The sequence below is a fragment of the Alligator sinensis genome, unplaced genomic scaffold, assembly GCF_000455745.1.
Source record: "Alligator sinensis unplaced genomic scaffold, ASM45574v1 scaffold215_3, whole genome shotgun sequence".
Taxonomy (NCBI): domain Eukaryota; kingdom Metazoa; phylum Chordata; order Crocodylia; family Alligatoridae; genus Alligator; species Alligator sinensis.
In genome coordinates, this window is record NW_005842175.1 from 192,709 (window position 1) to 208,932 (window position 16,224).

The following is a 16,224-nucleotide window of genomic DNA, read 5'->3' on the forward strand; positions in this document are numbered from 1 at the left end:
TGCAGCCGCCTCCTGCCCACGGTGTCAGCGGTGGTGAGTGGCAAGTGTGGACTGCCGGATATGCTACCGGCCTCATCGGTGATGAGGGGGTGGCAGATGCAAGTGGTGACCGTCTGCAGAAGCCAGTGGTGACTTTGGCAGCAGCCAATCTTGGGGGGGCACATGCCCCCCGGTGACCCCCCATGCATTGCCTATGACAGAAATGGCTGCATTTTGAGACTCTGCAAAGTGTTTCCTGAACATTTTGGTTGTGCAAAGCCGGCAGAGAGTGCTGGGATCCTTGGCCAGCAGGCACTGCAGCTATGTGAGAAAGTGTGTGTTCCCTTCTGCTGCTGCCCGCCCTCCCACCATGAAGTTTTCTCTGCAGGAAGAGACCCCCCCTGCTGCTAGAGGAGCAGGCTGACTGATCTCATCTCCAACCCCTTGATCAAAGACACCGCCTTTGGAAAGTTTCTGGCTTCAGAGCTCTCTGCTGATCTAGAATGCCAATTAGGCTGGCCCCGAGCCTGGAACATCAAAGAAAGTTGGCATGGGGCAAGGTGGCCCTGGGGACTTAGCAATTAGAAATACCAGCCTCAGCAGGGCCCCTCCAATCTCTCTGCCCTTCTCCTCCTCCCAGTTGCCCTCTCTGCCCTCTCAGTTCACCCCCTCACCCCTCTCCACTGTTCCTGGCTCTCTGAGCTAGACTCTCCCATCCTCTATTCTCTTTGTTGCTTTGTCCATGAACTACATCAATGATTTATTTCTCCCTCTCTCCTTCCCCTGTATCCATTCTCCTCCTCCTCTTTCTGCATCTTGCATCTTTCTTCCTCCTGCCTCCCTATTGAATTGCAGTAATGCTCTGGCTTTCTCCTGAAATACTCGCACCTGCCCTCTCCCCATAGTTCTGTGGCACATGTGGGGTCTGTTTCTTCATATACACTCCTTGGTTGCCTGCAAGCCCACCAGGGAGATCTCTGCTGTGTGCAGTGAGTATGCCTGGAACACAGCACACAGGCAAAAGCACAAACCAGGCAGAGAAACCCAGCAGCATTTATTCATATCGCACAAGGGAGAAATCCCAGCCTCACTTCCTGAGCCATAGCCTTGTGCCCCAAGCCCTGGAGATCACATCTGACCCTCCACAGGCACAGCACTGTGGGATGCCCAGCCCCTCACATGTCAGCTGGGACAGAAACTGCCTTTTAACTGGGAGTGGAGTCCGGAGCATAAGTGTATAGCTGTCATGATGATGAGATTGTGCCACTTTGACTGCATGGGGGAGGGAGCAGCAGCCAGAACAATGGTGACTCTGTGGAGGAGAGGGACCTTGGGCTGAGGGTACAGAGATACTGGGGCAGAGATTATCAAACTAGGAGTACCATGTTTTGAGCCTGGTTTTCCCAATGGTTCCATCCCACCCACCAACCCCGTTCCCATGCTCTCCTTCCAGGCACTTGCAAACCCCATCATGCAAAAGAAGTCTGATGACAGCATTGAGGAAACAAGATTAAAGTAACCACACTTGGATATGGCAGGCTCATCTGCATGGTTGGATTTGCCTTCTCCTTGGGGTGCATGTCAGGACCAACTTGTGCCTTGATTCTTATAGACTTGCCTCTCTCTCTCACTGGCTGCTGGGTTCTGCCAGCTGGTCTGCCATCCCTTCTATTTTAGTGTCATCCACAACTTGGATCAGGGCTGTAGTCAGACCAGGGAAGCCTCTGACAAGGCCATTAGGCAGCACACAAAGGCAGGGTGGCTTGGAGAAGGTCACCTGGACAGCACTAAAACTAGCCAATATCATCGCTAGAAGATGCTTCACCTGTGGGACAGAAGCAGTCAGGAACCCCTTCGGCCTCTGCCTTGACAGGGGGCAGAAAAGAGATGGAGCCTCCCTACAAAGATTCTTCTAGTTCTTTGTGGAGCCGTTACTTCATTGGGCGGGGAGTGATCAACCTTCTCTCGTGGGACACCACCAACACTGACCCAGCCATGCTGGCACTGAGTACTAGGAACTGCCGAGCCAAGGAGATACTACTGGACGCAGTTCAGAGAAGGGCCGGGGGAGTGATTTACGAGAGGAGATAAATGACACTGAGCTTGGTTAAACGTTGATCGAAGGAATAGAAATACAGTGGTTCCAGAGACATTTTAATAGTGCAAACAAGCGGGGAGAGGGATTATTTAGGGTGGAAAAAGGTGGGGCAGCTGGAAGCTCCATGGTTTGGGACATTTACTGCTGAGCTGTATAAAGCACTAGAATGTGCCCTCTGGGTGACCAGGGCGGAGGGAAGAGACTTGATGATCTTAATAGATTTTTCCATTTCAAGTTCCCATTATTCTATCCACAAGCAGGGGGGAGGAGAGATGGAAATGTAATAAAATCAAGCTTTGCATTTTTGATGTGCTGTCTAAGAAATCATTTTAATAACAGGGTCTGTGATAAAATTAATCTAAACAGCTCTTGGTGTGAGTTGTGGGTTTCCTTGCAGTTGGGGTTTTGGAGTGGAGAGGCAAACAAGGCCCTATCTGGTAAAGAGCAGAGAATCTGTGGGAGGAAGATTTAACATCAGAGCATGAGCTAAACTTCCTTTGAAACACTGGGAAAGACAGACCCCCAGACAGAAACCAGAATTCCTGGCAGGGATGGTAGGGACACACTGCTTCAGTTCTGCCAGTGAAGGAAGCTTTGAATTGCTTTATTTTCTCTCTCTGTCTCTCTAGGTCTGTCTACACATGATGTTAATGCTATAAAGGCTTACTGCACAGTAAAATATTGTGCAGTAAGCCTTCCTTGGGAGCATGTCTACTTGTGCTCCCTTTTGGGAGCAAATGTGCTCACAACAGGAGCAGCCTGGTACAGGATGGCTCCTACCCTGCTCCCCCCTCCCCTCCCATAAGCCAGAGGGAGCTCCAGGCTCCCCCAGGATGCTAGCCTGGGGGCTAGAAGGCAGGGAGGTGCAATGCACACAGGGTGAGAAGAGTTCTGCTGGCTGCAGCAGTAGCTGTCTCCTGGCCCTGTGCACCTCTGGAAGGGTCCTGATGTTCAGGGGGCCAGGGAACAGCTGCCGCTGCAGAGCTCTCCCGGCTCCATGCACATGGGGACAAGCCTTCTGCCCACTGGGGCTTCCTCCCACAGCCAGGGGCTGGCCAGGAGCTGTCCTGCTTCTGGGGCAGCTCCCAACTAGCCCCTGGCTGCTCAAGGATTTCCCTGCCTAGCTGGGGCTGGCTGGGAGCTGCCCCAGAAGTGGGACAGCTCCTGGCTAGCCCCCAGCTGGGCAGGGAAGCAGAGAGCTCCTCATTCCTGTTGGTGCTCAGCTCCAGCTCCTGTGGGGAGCTGGGTAGCACTGGGGCAGGGGTGGGGCAGAGAGCTACCCAGTCCTGGTGCTTCTTGGCTCCTGGCGGGAGCTGGGAGATGAGCAACGCCAGGACTGGGGGAGTTACCCGTTCCCTGTAGCCCCCTGGTGTTGGGGCTGACCAGGAGCAAATTTGTCAATCTTAAACAAGATCAGCATCTTCACATGTGCTACTGTGCAGTTAGTTTACTAGTTGGTATCTACTGCACAGTTAGTTTACTACTAAACTACATGTAGACAGTGATGCTTTACTGCACAGTAGACTAATCTACTGCGCAGTAAAGTGTCTTGTGTAGGCATGCCCTCTGTGTCTCTCTCTCTCTCATGCGCGCGCACACACACACACACACACACGTATCCCATCCGCCTCCCTATCCCAAACAAAAGCACTAACCTTCTTTGCACATACAACCACTAGCCCCACTCATACTAGTGCTCTGATGTATGCACAAGAGGCTATATTTTCTAGTAGCATGTGCTAATTTTGATCACCTCAGTTTGGGGATTCCTAAGGCACCAGGGTCACACTCGACATGAGTGGGAAAGTTTGAAAATGTAGACCTAAATGTGTACAGCAAGAATAACACCTAGGTACCTGTGAGTACTGAAAACATGCACATGAGGATTATAGAGGGGTTGTTGAGGATCCAGTTAATCTGAGCTGGGAAACTCAGATCCATTGAGGTCCAGTATGCATGCAGGGATTTGCACTATATCATATCATATATCATATCTCAAATATATACTAGAGTGTCTTACATGGTGGCAAACTTCTTGCTTTCTGTTCTCCCTGCCTCAAATGGTCAATGCAGTATCCATGGGTAGCACCAGTCATCCAGGTGGGCCTTGTTCTATCATATCCTTTATTATTCTATCTGTAGGCACTGATGCTTTGAGTTTTCATTGGCAGATTCCACTTCTCCCACAGAAATGGTGTGGGTAGACAGATAGGAGTGCAACATTCATAAGGGAGCCACAACAGACCTTGGTAAGATTGACAGACACTCTTGGCAGTTTGGCTGTATTCAGGATCACAGAGATGAGTTCAGTTCCCACTGACATATGTCATCTCATCTTTTCAAGACCAAAGTGGGGTCTTGGACCAGACATTCACTGGACAAAGAGCTCTCTTTCATTCATATCATCTGCAGTGGACAGTCAGAAGATCCTGAGTCCCCTCTGGCGGAGTTGTGGGCAACGGGTTGCTAGTTGTTGTAGAGCTTTTTTCATCCAGCAGTCTTCTCTGCACAGTGTTTGGTAAATGATGCGTCCAGGCCTCAGGGAGTTGGGTGCCTTCAGCATCTCTCTGCAGCAGGCCTTGGCAGTATCTAGCATTCTCCTCCTGGATCTGGGTGACCTCTGTGTTCCTTCCAGAGAAACCTGCAACATGGTTGGGTAAACCACTGGCCACACTGGCCACATGGACTTTGTTGCTGGCTCTCTTCTTCTTCCTGTTCTTCTTCTGAAAGAGAAGGCAGGTGAAGACTTGCTTGAACCTCTTTCGGAAATGCTTGGAGATGAGAGCATAGACGATGGGGTTGAGGCAGGAGTTGGCATATGACAGGCAGTGGGAGGCCAGGCGGCAGGCATAGGTAGCTCGGTTGAAGGGGAAGTGGCCAAACCAAAAGCACAGGATGACTAGATGGTGAGGCATCCAGCAGAGGCAGAAGAGGATGGCCACAGCCACAATCATCTTTGTGACTTTGCGCTTGGCTTTACGAGACTCTGAGATCCTCTCAATGGGATCTACAGAGGTCCACAGGAACTTGATAGTCCTGGCATAGGCCAGGCTCACAACCACCACAGGCAGGAGGTACCCAAACACAAAGGTGAGGATGTCCAAGATCTTACGGCGCTGGTCCTCCCAGATGGGGACACAGAGAGGCATGCCCTGGTAATGGACTATCTGGTAGTAGCTGAGGTAGGGCCCCGCAAAAAATACTGATAGGGTCCAGATCACCACAATGGCAACTCCTGCATTCCTGGAGGTGCGAAGGTCCCGGGATTTCAGTGGGTAGCGGATGGCTAAGTACCTGTGGGGCAGGGGTGACATTTACATGAAACTGAAGAGAAAGCAAATGAGCAAGCTGCTACTTCCATGCTGTTCTGTGCATCCCCCTTCTGAGAATGCCAACTCCATCAGGGCCTCCTGCTGTCTCCCCTCCTCTGCCCTAGAAAAGGAGGATTACGACTAATTTACCCAATACTTAGGACCACCTAAACCATCTGATCATCCTTCCTTCCTAAGCACTCTTCATCCCTGTACTTCCATCCCCCATTGGACACCTGGATCTTCCTCTATCCAGCCCCTGGAGGGTTTCTTGTTTCCTGACTGTTGCCCTGTGACATCAGGCCCTGACTGAGTATTGCATGCCCCTTGAAGAGCACAAAATCCAATCTCAGATCATTTCTGTTTGGAAGGACAAACCACCCTGTCCCCAGTAGGAAAAGGCTTGGGTTACCAGACAGAGGGAAAGCTTGTTGGGATGTATGTATATGGGGTGGAGGTGAGACAAGGAATAGCAGAGAATGGAGGAGGAAAGAAAAGAAAAATGGAGGGGGGGGAAGATAAAGACAGATATCCATTTGGAACTAGGGAAGGGAGGGGATTTCTGCCACTTGGCAGAGAAGTGAATGAGTGGAGGGAGATGGAGGCCTGTGGAACTGATCATGGTGGATTTGCTGAGGTAGGTGTGGAGGGTAAGGGAAGATGTATGGTGCTGCACAGTCCCTGTCATTAGATCAGGAAAGGACAGGAATGATAGATAGACCCAGTGGATGAACACAAGGTGGGTGTCCTAGGTGGCTTGTGTTAAGAAAGTCCCTCAAATTCAATGAAGAAGCTTCCAGGCAGGGTGAGTGGGGACACAGTGAGGACACTTGCCTGTCGACAGAGACAGCAGCTAAGGTGAAGCTGCTAGCATACATGGTGAAGTAGATGAGGAAGTGCACCGCTTTGCAGGCAAAAGGACCAAAGAGCCACCCGTCCAGCGTGTAGATGGTGGCTTGGAAGGGGACGCAGCAGATGATGAAACACAGGTCTGCCATGGCCAAGTTGAGGATGAAGAGATTGGTGGTGTTGTACTTCACCTGGCCATTGCGCAGCAGTACAGCTAGCACTAGCCCATTCCCCACAGTGCCCAGGATGAAGATGAAGGAAAAGACCACAGGCACGATGATGCCTGCAGCACGCACCTCCAGGCTGTCAGAGGAGGAGGTGTTCCAGCTGCCAGGCATCTCCTCGTCAGAGAGCATGAGCCTGGCAAGACATTGAAAAGAGACAAATGGCAGGTTCCCTGTATCCATGGTACATCTCAGGCATGCCCATCAAAGGTACGAGATACAAGAACTCCTCTCAAAGAAAGCCAGTGGGCCTAGGGTCAGCTTGGTTCCTACTGGGGGGTGCCTCTTTTAATGCCTCACTGAGTAGGGTACTGTCTATAGGCCTCTGGGTGTGAGAGACCCCAGTGTGAGTCTTACCTATGTTACACTATGGGCAGTGGTGACTTTAGACCTATGCAGCTGCAAAATCCCTTCTGTTCCAAGAGTCCAACATCCTACTTCCATTGAGCCATCCTCCAGAGCCCTGTTTCTGATTCCCTCTGCATGGTCCTGTTTGACTCCAGTGACCATGGCCTATGGCAGGGTTGAATTTCATAGCAGTTTTTCTACTCCCCACTTGGAAAGCTGTGCTTTGGCTCCATCTCCTGGCTCCTGCTCCATATAAAGGAGTATCCTGAGAAGCAAGGGATTTACCACTGCCTGACAGAAGGAGGAGGGACATTTGGGGGTATTGTAGATACTGGGTGGTGGTGAGACCTGGATCAGAAGTGGAGAGGAAGCTGGGTGAGGTGCTCTTCTACATGGTTTCACATTGATACTACAACAGCTGGGATCAGCACAATGACACCCTAAGGGAGGTGCCTGAGGTGGAGTGGTATTTGGGCATCTAGACTTTGGGTCGGGGGGAGACCACAAAAGATTGGACGCTATCCCACTGGAGCCCAGCAATGGGTGCTAAGCTGATATACCAAAAATGAGAGGTCACATAAGGTCTCTGACTGATGCCCTTCCCTCTCCCTGGTCCAATTTTCCCTTGGATATCAGTAATGACAGCATCCAGAGGTGCAGAACTCCTCCATCCACTGTGACGTAGTTGGCAGGAGAGGTGCTGGGATCAGCCAGTCAGGATTTGCTTGGCTCTTGGTCCCTGGCAGCCCCTGAATGTGCAGAGTCCCTCTTTCCCCACCAGTTAAAGCTGCAGGGTGTCAGTACCGGCTCTGGTGCCAGCCCCCAGAGGGAGCCTCTGCCAGGCACCACTTGACCCTCTTTGTTTCACTGCATTCCCAAAGCCATTAACCCTCTTGGGATTTCTCATTTGGGTGAGTTTTAATCTCTGCTTTTGCTTGCCTGAGCACAGTGGAGACTGGAGGGAAGGTTGTGGTGGGGGGAGAGGAGTCCAACTCCTAATCAAGGCCAATGGCTGGGAGATCTGTTGGCCTAGGGGCTATACTACCCCAGAGGGGAAGGCTTTTACACTGATAATCTAGTACAGCGTTTCTCAGCCTGTGGGTCACGGCCCAGAAGTGGGTCCCAAGAATATATGAAATGGTCGTGAACAAACTTTAAAAATGGATTCTCCATTAAAGGAAAAAAAGTGGGAAGCCGTGGCTGTTCCCTTGCAGGCTGGCAAAGTTCCAGCCTGGGGGGTGCTGCTTGGGCCCCCCCGGCCACACACCCATGCCTTGCTCCACACACTAGAGCCTGGGGCAGCAGGTCAGGAGTGAGGGGCACTGGGCCGGGACTGGCCATCGATGTTTACAAATGGGTCCTGGTACAAAAAAGACTGAGAACCACTGATCTAGTATACATGGCTACCAACGTCAAAAGTAACACCCGGCAGTCCTGGCTCCCTCCGCCCTGTCCCACCCTGAGACAGTCCTCCCCATTTCCTCAGCCCCAAACCCTAGCTATTTTTTTCCAGGCAGAAGCCACGTCCTTGAGGTCATTCTGTCCCATGCCAGGGAGCGGCTGCCTCTGGCTGGGTTTGAAGTAATAATCACATGACCCCATAGAGATGAACCAGAGAAAAAGAGCCCAGTTCTTGTGCCCATGGGGAAGGCAGTGGGAATGCTTTTCGTGCCTTGGGTTCTACCTCGTGTGAGTCACTTCATTGCTCTGTGCCTCTGTTTCCCTTCCCTCCCCTCTCCCCTCTTCTAGTTCACTTGTGAGATCTCTGGGGCAAGGCCTGCCTTTCACTACGTGTATACATGAAGTGCCCAGACCCCTGAGCAGTACAGGAATGCAAAGCATTAACCATTAAGAAGCTTAATTAAGCTGCACGAGCAGTGAGTATGCTGTAGTATTCTGATGGCTTCCAGAGCCTCACCTAGACCCCTGTCTCAAACAGGACATTGAGTGACAGAGCACTTAGCCACTGATGCATGGGCATCATCTCTTGTAACAGCAGTTCTCATTATTATTATATCCTTGGAGCAAAGTGCCAGTGAAATAATCCTGAGAGAAGGATGCTGTTACTTAGCAACAGCTGAGACCCGATTAACTTCCTTACGGGTATCACAAGCCCCTCAGTCCCAAGTCCTCTCCTGACCTTACCTTGAAGGGATCATGCCTTTCGTCCTCCTTCCCAGAATCCTCATTGGGACATGCCAGGAGACTGTCTCTGCGCTGCTGGCTCTGATGTCCCTCTTGTCCCAGAGTGAGAGGGGGCTGTTGCTGCACCTCTTACCCACAGGGTCCCCTCTGCCCCATGTGGGATGGGCCTAGCTCTCCTTCCTAACACCCCCAGAGGCCATCTCTGCACTGCTGACTCTGGATGCCCCCTGTCCCACACCAAGGGGATGTCCGTGGAGGTCTCACCCACCGAGTCTCCTTTGCATGACAGTGAGAGAGGGCTGGCTGTCTCTCCTGGGCAGGGGAAAGGGAGGCTTCTGCCCTTCTCCAGCCACTGCCTCCCCACCCTGCCAGTAGAGCCTGGCCCTCCCCTCCCTTCAGAAAGGCTGGACTCACCTTAGCGAGGAAGATTGCTCAGGGCTGTGCGCCTCACTCCAGAGAAACCCTCAGCCCAACCTGGGCAGCACCAGCGAGGAGACAAGAGCATGGAAGAAATCTCAGACTGCTGCTGTGCTGTGCCCCTCTCCCTCCCTGCCTGTCACTCAGTCAGGGATGCAGAAAACTCTGAGAGTTTGAAGGAGCAGTGTTTCTCCCGCTGCCTCTCTGGCTCTTGCCTCTTCTCAGCACATTGCTCTACCCTGGTCTCTGCTTTCCTTTCTTCTCTCTCTCTCCGCTCTTGCTTTCTGAGCCCATTGATCTTTTTTTTTTTTTTCCTTGAGGTTGGATTTGGAGTTAACCCCTTTCTACCCAGTCTCTCTCCTTGGGTCCATCAGCTCCCCTTCCTTGTAGAAGATGCCTGACAGGATGGGGAGTGGGAGCTGCAGAGAGGAATGGCTTTGATAGCTTGGTAAAAGCACAAGGAAGGAATGGGACACAAATCCTATAGACCCTGCTGAGCTCCATGAAGACCTGTTTCCAACATAGCACTGATAGGAAATACAAGTGCACCAGCAACCCTAATCAGCCTTCTGACCCATTCCCACTCGTGACCACTGTGAAGCAGAGACTGAGCTCCCCAGACCACAGAGTTGTAAGCTGTTTTCATTCCTGCCATGTGTAGAAGCCCAGGTCACAGACCAGCTTTCTGTCCCTCACATGATGGCAGCTGACACTTGGGAAAGATGGAGATGCAGAAGATTTTCAACTAGAGGAGGTGTTCCCCACCCCTGGCTGTTCAGCTTTGCTGTCCCCAGAAGAAGGAGCTGTGGCACCATGATAGGGGGATCCTGGGAGGCAGGGCCTCCTCCATGTAGGGGATCACACTGCCTGGGGACAACCAGACACACAGGCTGGGCTCTAGAGTTGGTCACTGGGTGACCATGAGGTTGGAAGAGCCAAAGGGGGCCGCAACTGTGCCTTCTCCAGCAGGAGTTGCTGTGCCCTTTGGGAGGGGAGATGTATGGGGCTTGAGAGGGTGGTGGGGTGGGTGTGAAAACACAGGCCGGCGTGCCATGAACAATATGATCCCAGGCACACCACAGGTCTATGCAGGTAGGGAGGGCAATGGCTGTGTAGAGGCCAGTTAAATGCATATAGTTAAACTCTACTGCAGCAAGAGAGAGAGATAAAGGGACCCACAGGCTGGCTCCTTTGTCTCTGTGAACCCAGTACTCATGTTGCCATGGGAATGGGATTGCTTGCAGGCTGGTGGCCTTGTCAAGGAACAGCTCAGGTGAGGTGTACCTGGCGGCTGGCTCTCCGGCAGGGCTTCAGAGGAAAGGGAACCCATGTCTCTTTCAGGCACGGCTTCTCCCACCCCAGAGCCTGAAACACTGGGCTGGGAGACTGAAGTTTGGAGAAGGAGAAAAAGCACATGCAAGTATCTCCCCCACCTCCACTCACCACCCCTGTCCCTTCCCCACAGGCTCCAATCTGGGCTGTGTTGCCGAGCTGATGCATCCCATAAAGATTCAGAAGGGAAGGAGCTACCCCAGATGGCAGGATCAGTGCTGCATGGAAGCAACAGCCAGCTATTCAAACACATGACACGTGGCTCCTGGCTTTGAAGTCTCTCCCTCACATACCCCTCACTGCTTTCTGTTCTGCCAGCTCCAAGAGCAATGGTACCCCGACCCCCAGCAACAGTGGCTACATCCTGCATCATGCCTAACACTGGACATTACACTCCAGTAGCAGCCCCTGCATCTCCTGTTGGATCTAGCAATACCTCCCTTCCTTGCCTAATGGCAACCACTGCTCCCTACAATCTCCACAGCCCCTGCTGTCCTTTGTGCACCAAATGGGAATCATTGTACCTCAGTGTTCATTACTTCCCCAATGGCACCTTCCCTTGCAGGGCCTACCAGCACCCACAACACCAAGAAACCCCAGCAGCACCAGCTACACCTCTACAGCCAGCAAAAAATATCTTTACTCCTGACACCCAGCAAACACTGCCCTTGCACCCCCAGCTACAATTGCTGCAGTCAGCAGCTCCTGCTGCCCACACAATACTGAGCTATGCCCCCCCACCCCAGGGGATGGGGGTTTCCCTCTGAATAGTTGGTCGATGGTTGTGTCTCTGTGGGCTGCAGCAGCATCTAGTATCAGCCTGTAACTAGGGTAAAGGGGAAGGATTTCTCTCGGCCAAAGGGATCCAGTGATAACCAGAGGGAGGGGACTACAAATGTGAGCCTGCAGTACAAGACACTCAAGAGGAGACCTGCGGAGCTGCGCCTATCATGGAGGTCAGAGCATGGCTCCTCTGCCTCCTGCTGCCAGGGACAGTGGCCCAAGGGTCTCTGTCCTCTGGAGCATCCTTCCTTTCCCAGGAGGGAGAGCTCTTCCTTAGCGAGAACCCCCTGCCACCAGAGAAGACCAGTGAGACATCCTCCCACAACCCTGATGTCTACCTCATCCGAAGCAAGCCGTCTGCCCATGTGAGGCCATATAGCCTGTCCCTCGCCCCTGACGACTACCACTACACCCCCAAGCCCAAGCATCTCAGGGCCCCCCGCCTGCTGAAGCTACTGGGCTCCTCCTACGACCCCTTCTGGATGTCCCTGGAAGACCCACGAGGCCGCAACACCAGCCTGGAGGAGCTGGGCACCCTTAGCCAGGAGGTGGCCGATGGTACCAGCCGCTACCGGAGAAAGTTGCTGCGGGCAGCAGAGGATTTGGAGTTCCCCCTTCTGCCGGTCTCAGAGGAGGGGCTGCCAGGCAACCTGAGCCAAACCATCACCCACCACCTCCGCCAGTGGCTGGGGGGGAGGGGCCCCCCCCTCCGCCAGTGGCTGGTGGACAGTGCCACTTGTCACCTGACCTCATCCTGGGTGGACCTGGGGCCTGTCTTCTGGCCACGGTGGGTGCGCCGCACGGAGTGCGATGCCTCCCATACTCGCTGCTCCTGGCCACCAGGCATGACCTGCCACCCTGCCCAGTTCACCCACATCAAGCTTCTGGTCTGGCATTGCTGGGCGAGCAGGGACCCAGGCATGAGCACATCCAGAGTTACGCAGCAGTGCACCTGGAGACAGATCCCTTACCCGGTGGTAGCTGCATGCAAGTGCTCCTGTCGATAGCCGAGGCAGGAGGAAGAGGAGGAGGGCACTCCTTCCTCCTTGGAAGCTCGGCTCATGGGTGCGTTGCTGCCTCTGGGCTCCTTGAAGGGCTTGCTGCCATGTATCACTCACTGGAAATAGCCTGTGCAGCTGGCTGGAGAGGCTGATCCCACCATGCAGAAACAACAAACAGAAGTTTTCATGGACCAGCAAGATGCTGAGAGTGATACCCCTGAGACCCTGCTGAAAGCCAGCACCCTCTGCAAGAAGGTTGAGAAGGTGGAATGTGGGTGGATCATCAGGACTTGATTGTCGGGGGAGCTGGGACTTGGAAAGCCCTGCCGCGGCCAAGGGAACGAAGCCGAGACCGGAAGGAGGTGGGAGTCAGAGGCGCCACCCTTTCTCCTGTGTTTCCACCCATTATGGCTAAGTAGGATCTAGAGGTGAAGTAGATAGGTGCGCTGGGCTTTGCAGGGTCTAGGGAAATGGCAGGGATCACTGTCATTGTCCAGGAGCCCTGCTGCTTGCATGGGGAAATAAAACTACAACAGGTGAATGTGGGGGTGTCTGTGGTGATCATTAGTTACCTGGAGCCCAAATGCTGTGTCTGCTGTGAGAAACCAGCTGGGTTATTAGTCTGTGTGGCATAGGGGGCCGTGCCTTTGCCCATTGACTGGCATATCATGGGTGCAAGCCCCCACTTCTGCCTACTGGCTTGTCCCCAGTACACACATGGCAAGGCCAGTGCAGTGGGGAGTGGGTGCTGTGCTGTGCTCTCCTGTCCAGCCAAGCTCCCTGGTTCTGTTGGCTCCTCCTGTGGACAGGGAAGGGCAGCAGCCTGGTGAGAGGAGATGGTTTCTTTTTACCCAGCGGGGCTGATCCGTAGCTCACTGAACTCACAGGATCTTTTCCATTGATTTTGGTGGGCACTGGGCTGGGGTCTCTTTCAGGTGATACCCCACATGGTGAGATGCCAGGGAGGTAACTTTTCCTTTGTTTCCAGAACAGTTTCCACTGTTTTCCATAGCGGTGCCAAGGAGAGAGGGGAAGGCCCCAGTCTTGGAGGCCACAATGCGTTGTTTACCCAGGGAGTCCTTGTGTGAGCCTGTTGTTCCCACTGGTTTATCTGCTGTGAAGGACTTGGGATGGGGGTCGGCTCAGTATCCTGACACAGCCCAAACAAACCAATTCAGTGCAGCCCTGTGCCTGGGCCTGCCACAGCATCAAACCCTGCGGTTCCTCCTGCCTCTCTTGTGTGAACCCTCGAGTGCAGGGTTGGTCTGCTCTCCATGGGCAGAGTGGGATCAGTGGGATACGAGAGAGCCAGGCACAGCTCTTGTCGTGGCGAAGATAGTGCCCTGAGCTCAAGAGGCAGGAGCATCAAACCCATACTGAATGAGGTACAGGTGTCTGTCTGTCTGTCTCCGCTCTCAGGAACCCCAGCACTGGAAGAGCAGAGGGTGCTGAGAGAGACTGGCAGAGCTGTGCATGCTGGAAATAGAGGCAGAGCTGTAGGTTAGGATTGACATGCACTGGTGCAGCAATGGGCTTGAGAGGAACTGATTGGGCTGTATCAGCAGAGGGAGAATTTAGGTGCTTTGGAGAGGCCATGGGGGAACCAGGACTGGAGCAGCGTGCTGCATGCGTGTGTGCATGATGTCGGGACTTGTGCAGGTTCTGCTTCAGGGCTGAGGTGCACAGGGGATTTATGGCATGAGGTAGGACTGGAGTGGTGGAATGGGCTGCAGTGCAGGACAGAAGTGCATGGGCTGAGCTGTGGGGAAGTCTTGGAGCACAGCACGGGAGGGGTATGTCATGCCACACAGAAGTGCCTCAGTAGAGCCGGGACTAGACTAGCAGGGTACATTGGCCTAGGCCCAGGTATTCTCCTGAGCTGTCCAATTTCTAGTCCTGCAGGGTGGAGGCTGCAGGAAAACTGCATTGCCTGCAGCCATGTGATACATCCCCAGCAAACTGGGGGTTTGCTGCAAATGCAACATAAACATGAATCCTGCAATCAGTAGTGACTGCATTATTCATGGGCCTTATTTCAAGCTGACCTCAATGTGCCCAGACCTCCCCATTGGCTGTAGGCCTGGGTCTCAAACTGTCAGCTGCAATCAGGGAGGCAGCGGAGGGAGACAGAGGGTAGCAGACAGAAGGCAAGGCAGAGCAAGGCCTTAGCAGCAGGGGTGGGGAGTGATGGTGTGGGCAGCCAGGAGAGAGGTCAGAACCCTCTTCCCTGGCAGCTGAGCAGCAGGGAGTTTTGAGGTGAAGCATATGGGATCGGTTGGGAAGGGGTTTGGCAGCTGGAGAGGAGGCACAGGGGTCTTGTTACTAAGGGAGTTTGCCCAATGGCACTGTTGGCAGCCAGCAGGCACTGCCTCTGTCCTTCCCAGGAGTCCCACCTCAGGGCTTTCTTCCTCTTTTCACCTTCTGTTCCTCATCTCCCATGCAGCCAGCAGCACTGGCCTCAACCCCTGCCTCTGCCTGGGCAGTACTGCAAAGGGGCTGAATCAGCACAGCAGAGCTGTGTGCCTGGTCGAGGGTTGTCCTGGGCTGGAATAGCTAGGGAGGAGAACTGCAAATCAAGGACAAACCTGTGGAGAAGAACCAGTGACTAAAGGTGAAGAGGAGTGCATCAAAGGCAAAGGCTAGGAGACTTTCTCACCCGAGGCTCTGAGACCTGATCGCTTTCTCCTAGCTCTTCTAGCAGAGACAAACTGGGCCAGTGCTGCCTATCTATCCCTGGCACTTGTATACCAGTGAGGCACTTTGGCAAATTCATTCAACTGCCTTTCAAACCCCACCCATTGACAAAAAACTGCCTGGAGAAACTTCCCAGCTCTCTGTCTCCCACGCTGCCTCAATCCTGTGTGAGGCAGGGTGTCTGGAGCGCACAGTGCCTGCCCTCAGCTCAGTCTGTGACTCCATTTGCTGTAGGGGACAATTCTAGGTGAGGGTGCTATTCTTGCAAGCAGAGTAGGCCAGGGCTTCATTATTGCAGAACCTGCCCTTCACTCATTAAGAGAGACAGTAACACCTGGTGCCCAGGGATGCAGAGGAAGAGCCAGCTAATATCTGAGCTGTCCCACCATGCAGAATCAGTTCCTGGTACAGCATGCATACATGCACGCGCGCACACACACACACACACACACACGTGCACGCATGCACACACACAGGCAGGTTTCTCATGAACAGAGACAATGCAAAAAAAAAAAAAAAAAGTCCTTCCCCCTCTTGCTTCCCCGCAGTTGCATCTAGGATTTACTGAAACATCAGTGGCTCGAAAAGGGGCACAGAGCCCAAAGGCCCAGGCTCACTATGGCTGTATACATATGAATGTAACAGATCAATATGATGGGGGTCTGTCATCAGTTGAAACCATCTCCTCAGCCCCCAGAGATACATCCACCCTCATCCTAGCTTGGACACTCCTCGCTGCTCAGCCATCCTCTATGGATATGAACACACATGTATAGAACTGGTGCCCTCTACTGGCTGGCCATCCTAACCTGAAGGCTCTCTCCTTAGTCCTGTGGTTCTCAACCTTTTTCTACTCAAGGCACCCCTTGGGAAATACTAGCTCAACTTTCACTCATTTTTTGGCCACAGAAAAATCCTAGAGCAATCCTTCTGTTGCAAAGAACTCAAAAAGCCCACAGCAGGGCAGAATGTGTTGGACACTGTAGATCCTCTTTGAAAGCTCTGGGTTTGTCTTAGGAATCACGTTTATACTCTTAACAGTG

The 16,224-nt window shown here is 53.1% G+C and overlaps 2 protein-coding genes across 2 annotated transcripts; one reads left to right on the forward strand and one right to left on the reverse strand.

Moving 5' to 3' along the window:
* Positions 1-4,479: 4,479 nt before the first annotated feature.
* On the reverse strand, positions 4,480-8,998 carry GALR3 (galanin receptor 3). Its single transcript, XM_006025996.2, has 3 exons — positions 8,955-8,998; positions 6,223-6,597; positions 4,480-5,371 (listed from the first exon to the last, which is right to left on the reverse strand). The coding sequence occupies exons 1-3, from the start codon at positions 8,996-8,998 to the stop codon at positions 4,480-4,482; spliced, it is 1,311 nt and encodes a 436-aa protein (XP_006026058.2).
* A 2,600-nt stretch (positions 8,999-11,598) lies between these two features.
* On the forward strand, positions 11,599-13,018 carry LOC102385930 (noggin-like). Its single transcript, XM_006025953.3, has one exon. It carries the CDS (start codon positions 11,654-11,656, stop codon positions 12,491-12,493), a length of 840 nt encoding a protein of 279 aa, XP_006026015.1. The 5' UTR covers positions 11,599-11,653; the 3' UTR covers positions 12,494-13,018.
* The last annotated feature ends 3,206 nt before the right edge of the window (positions 13,019-16,224 follow it).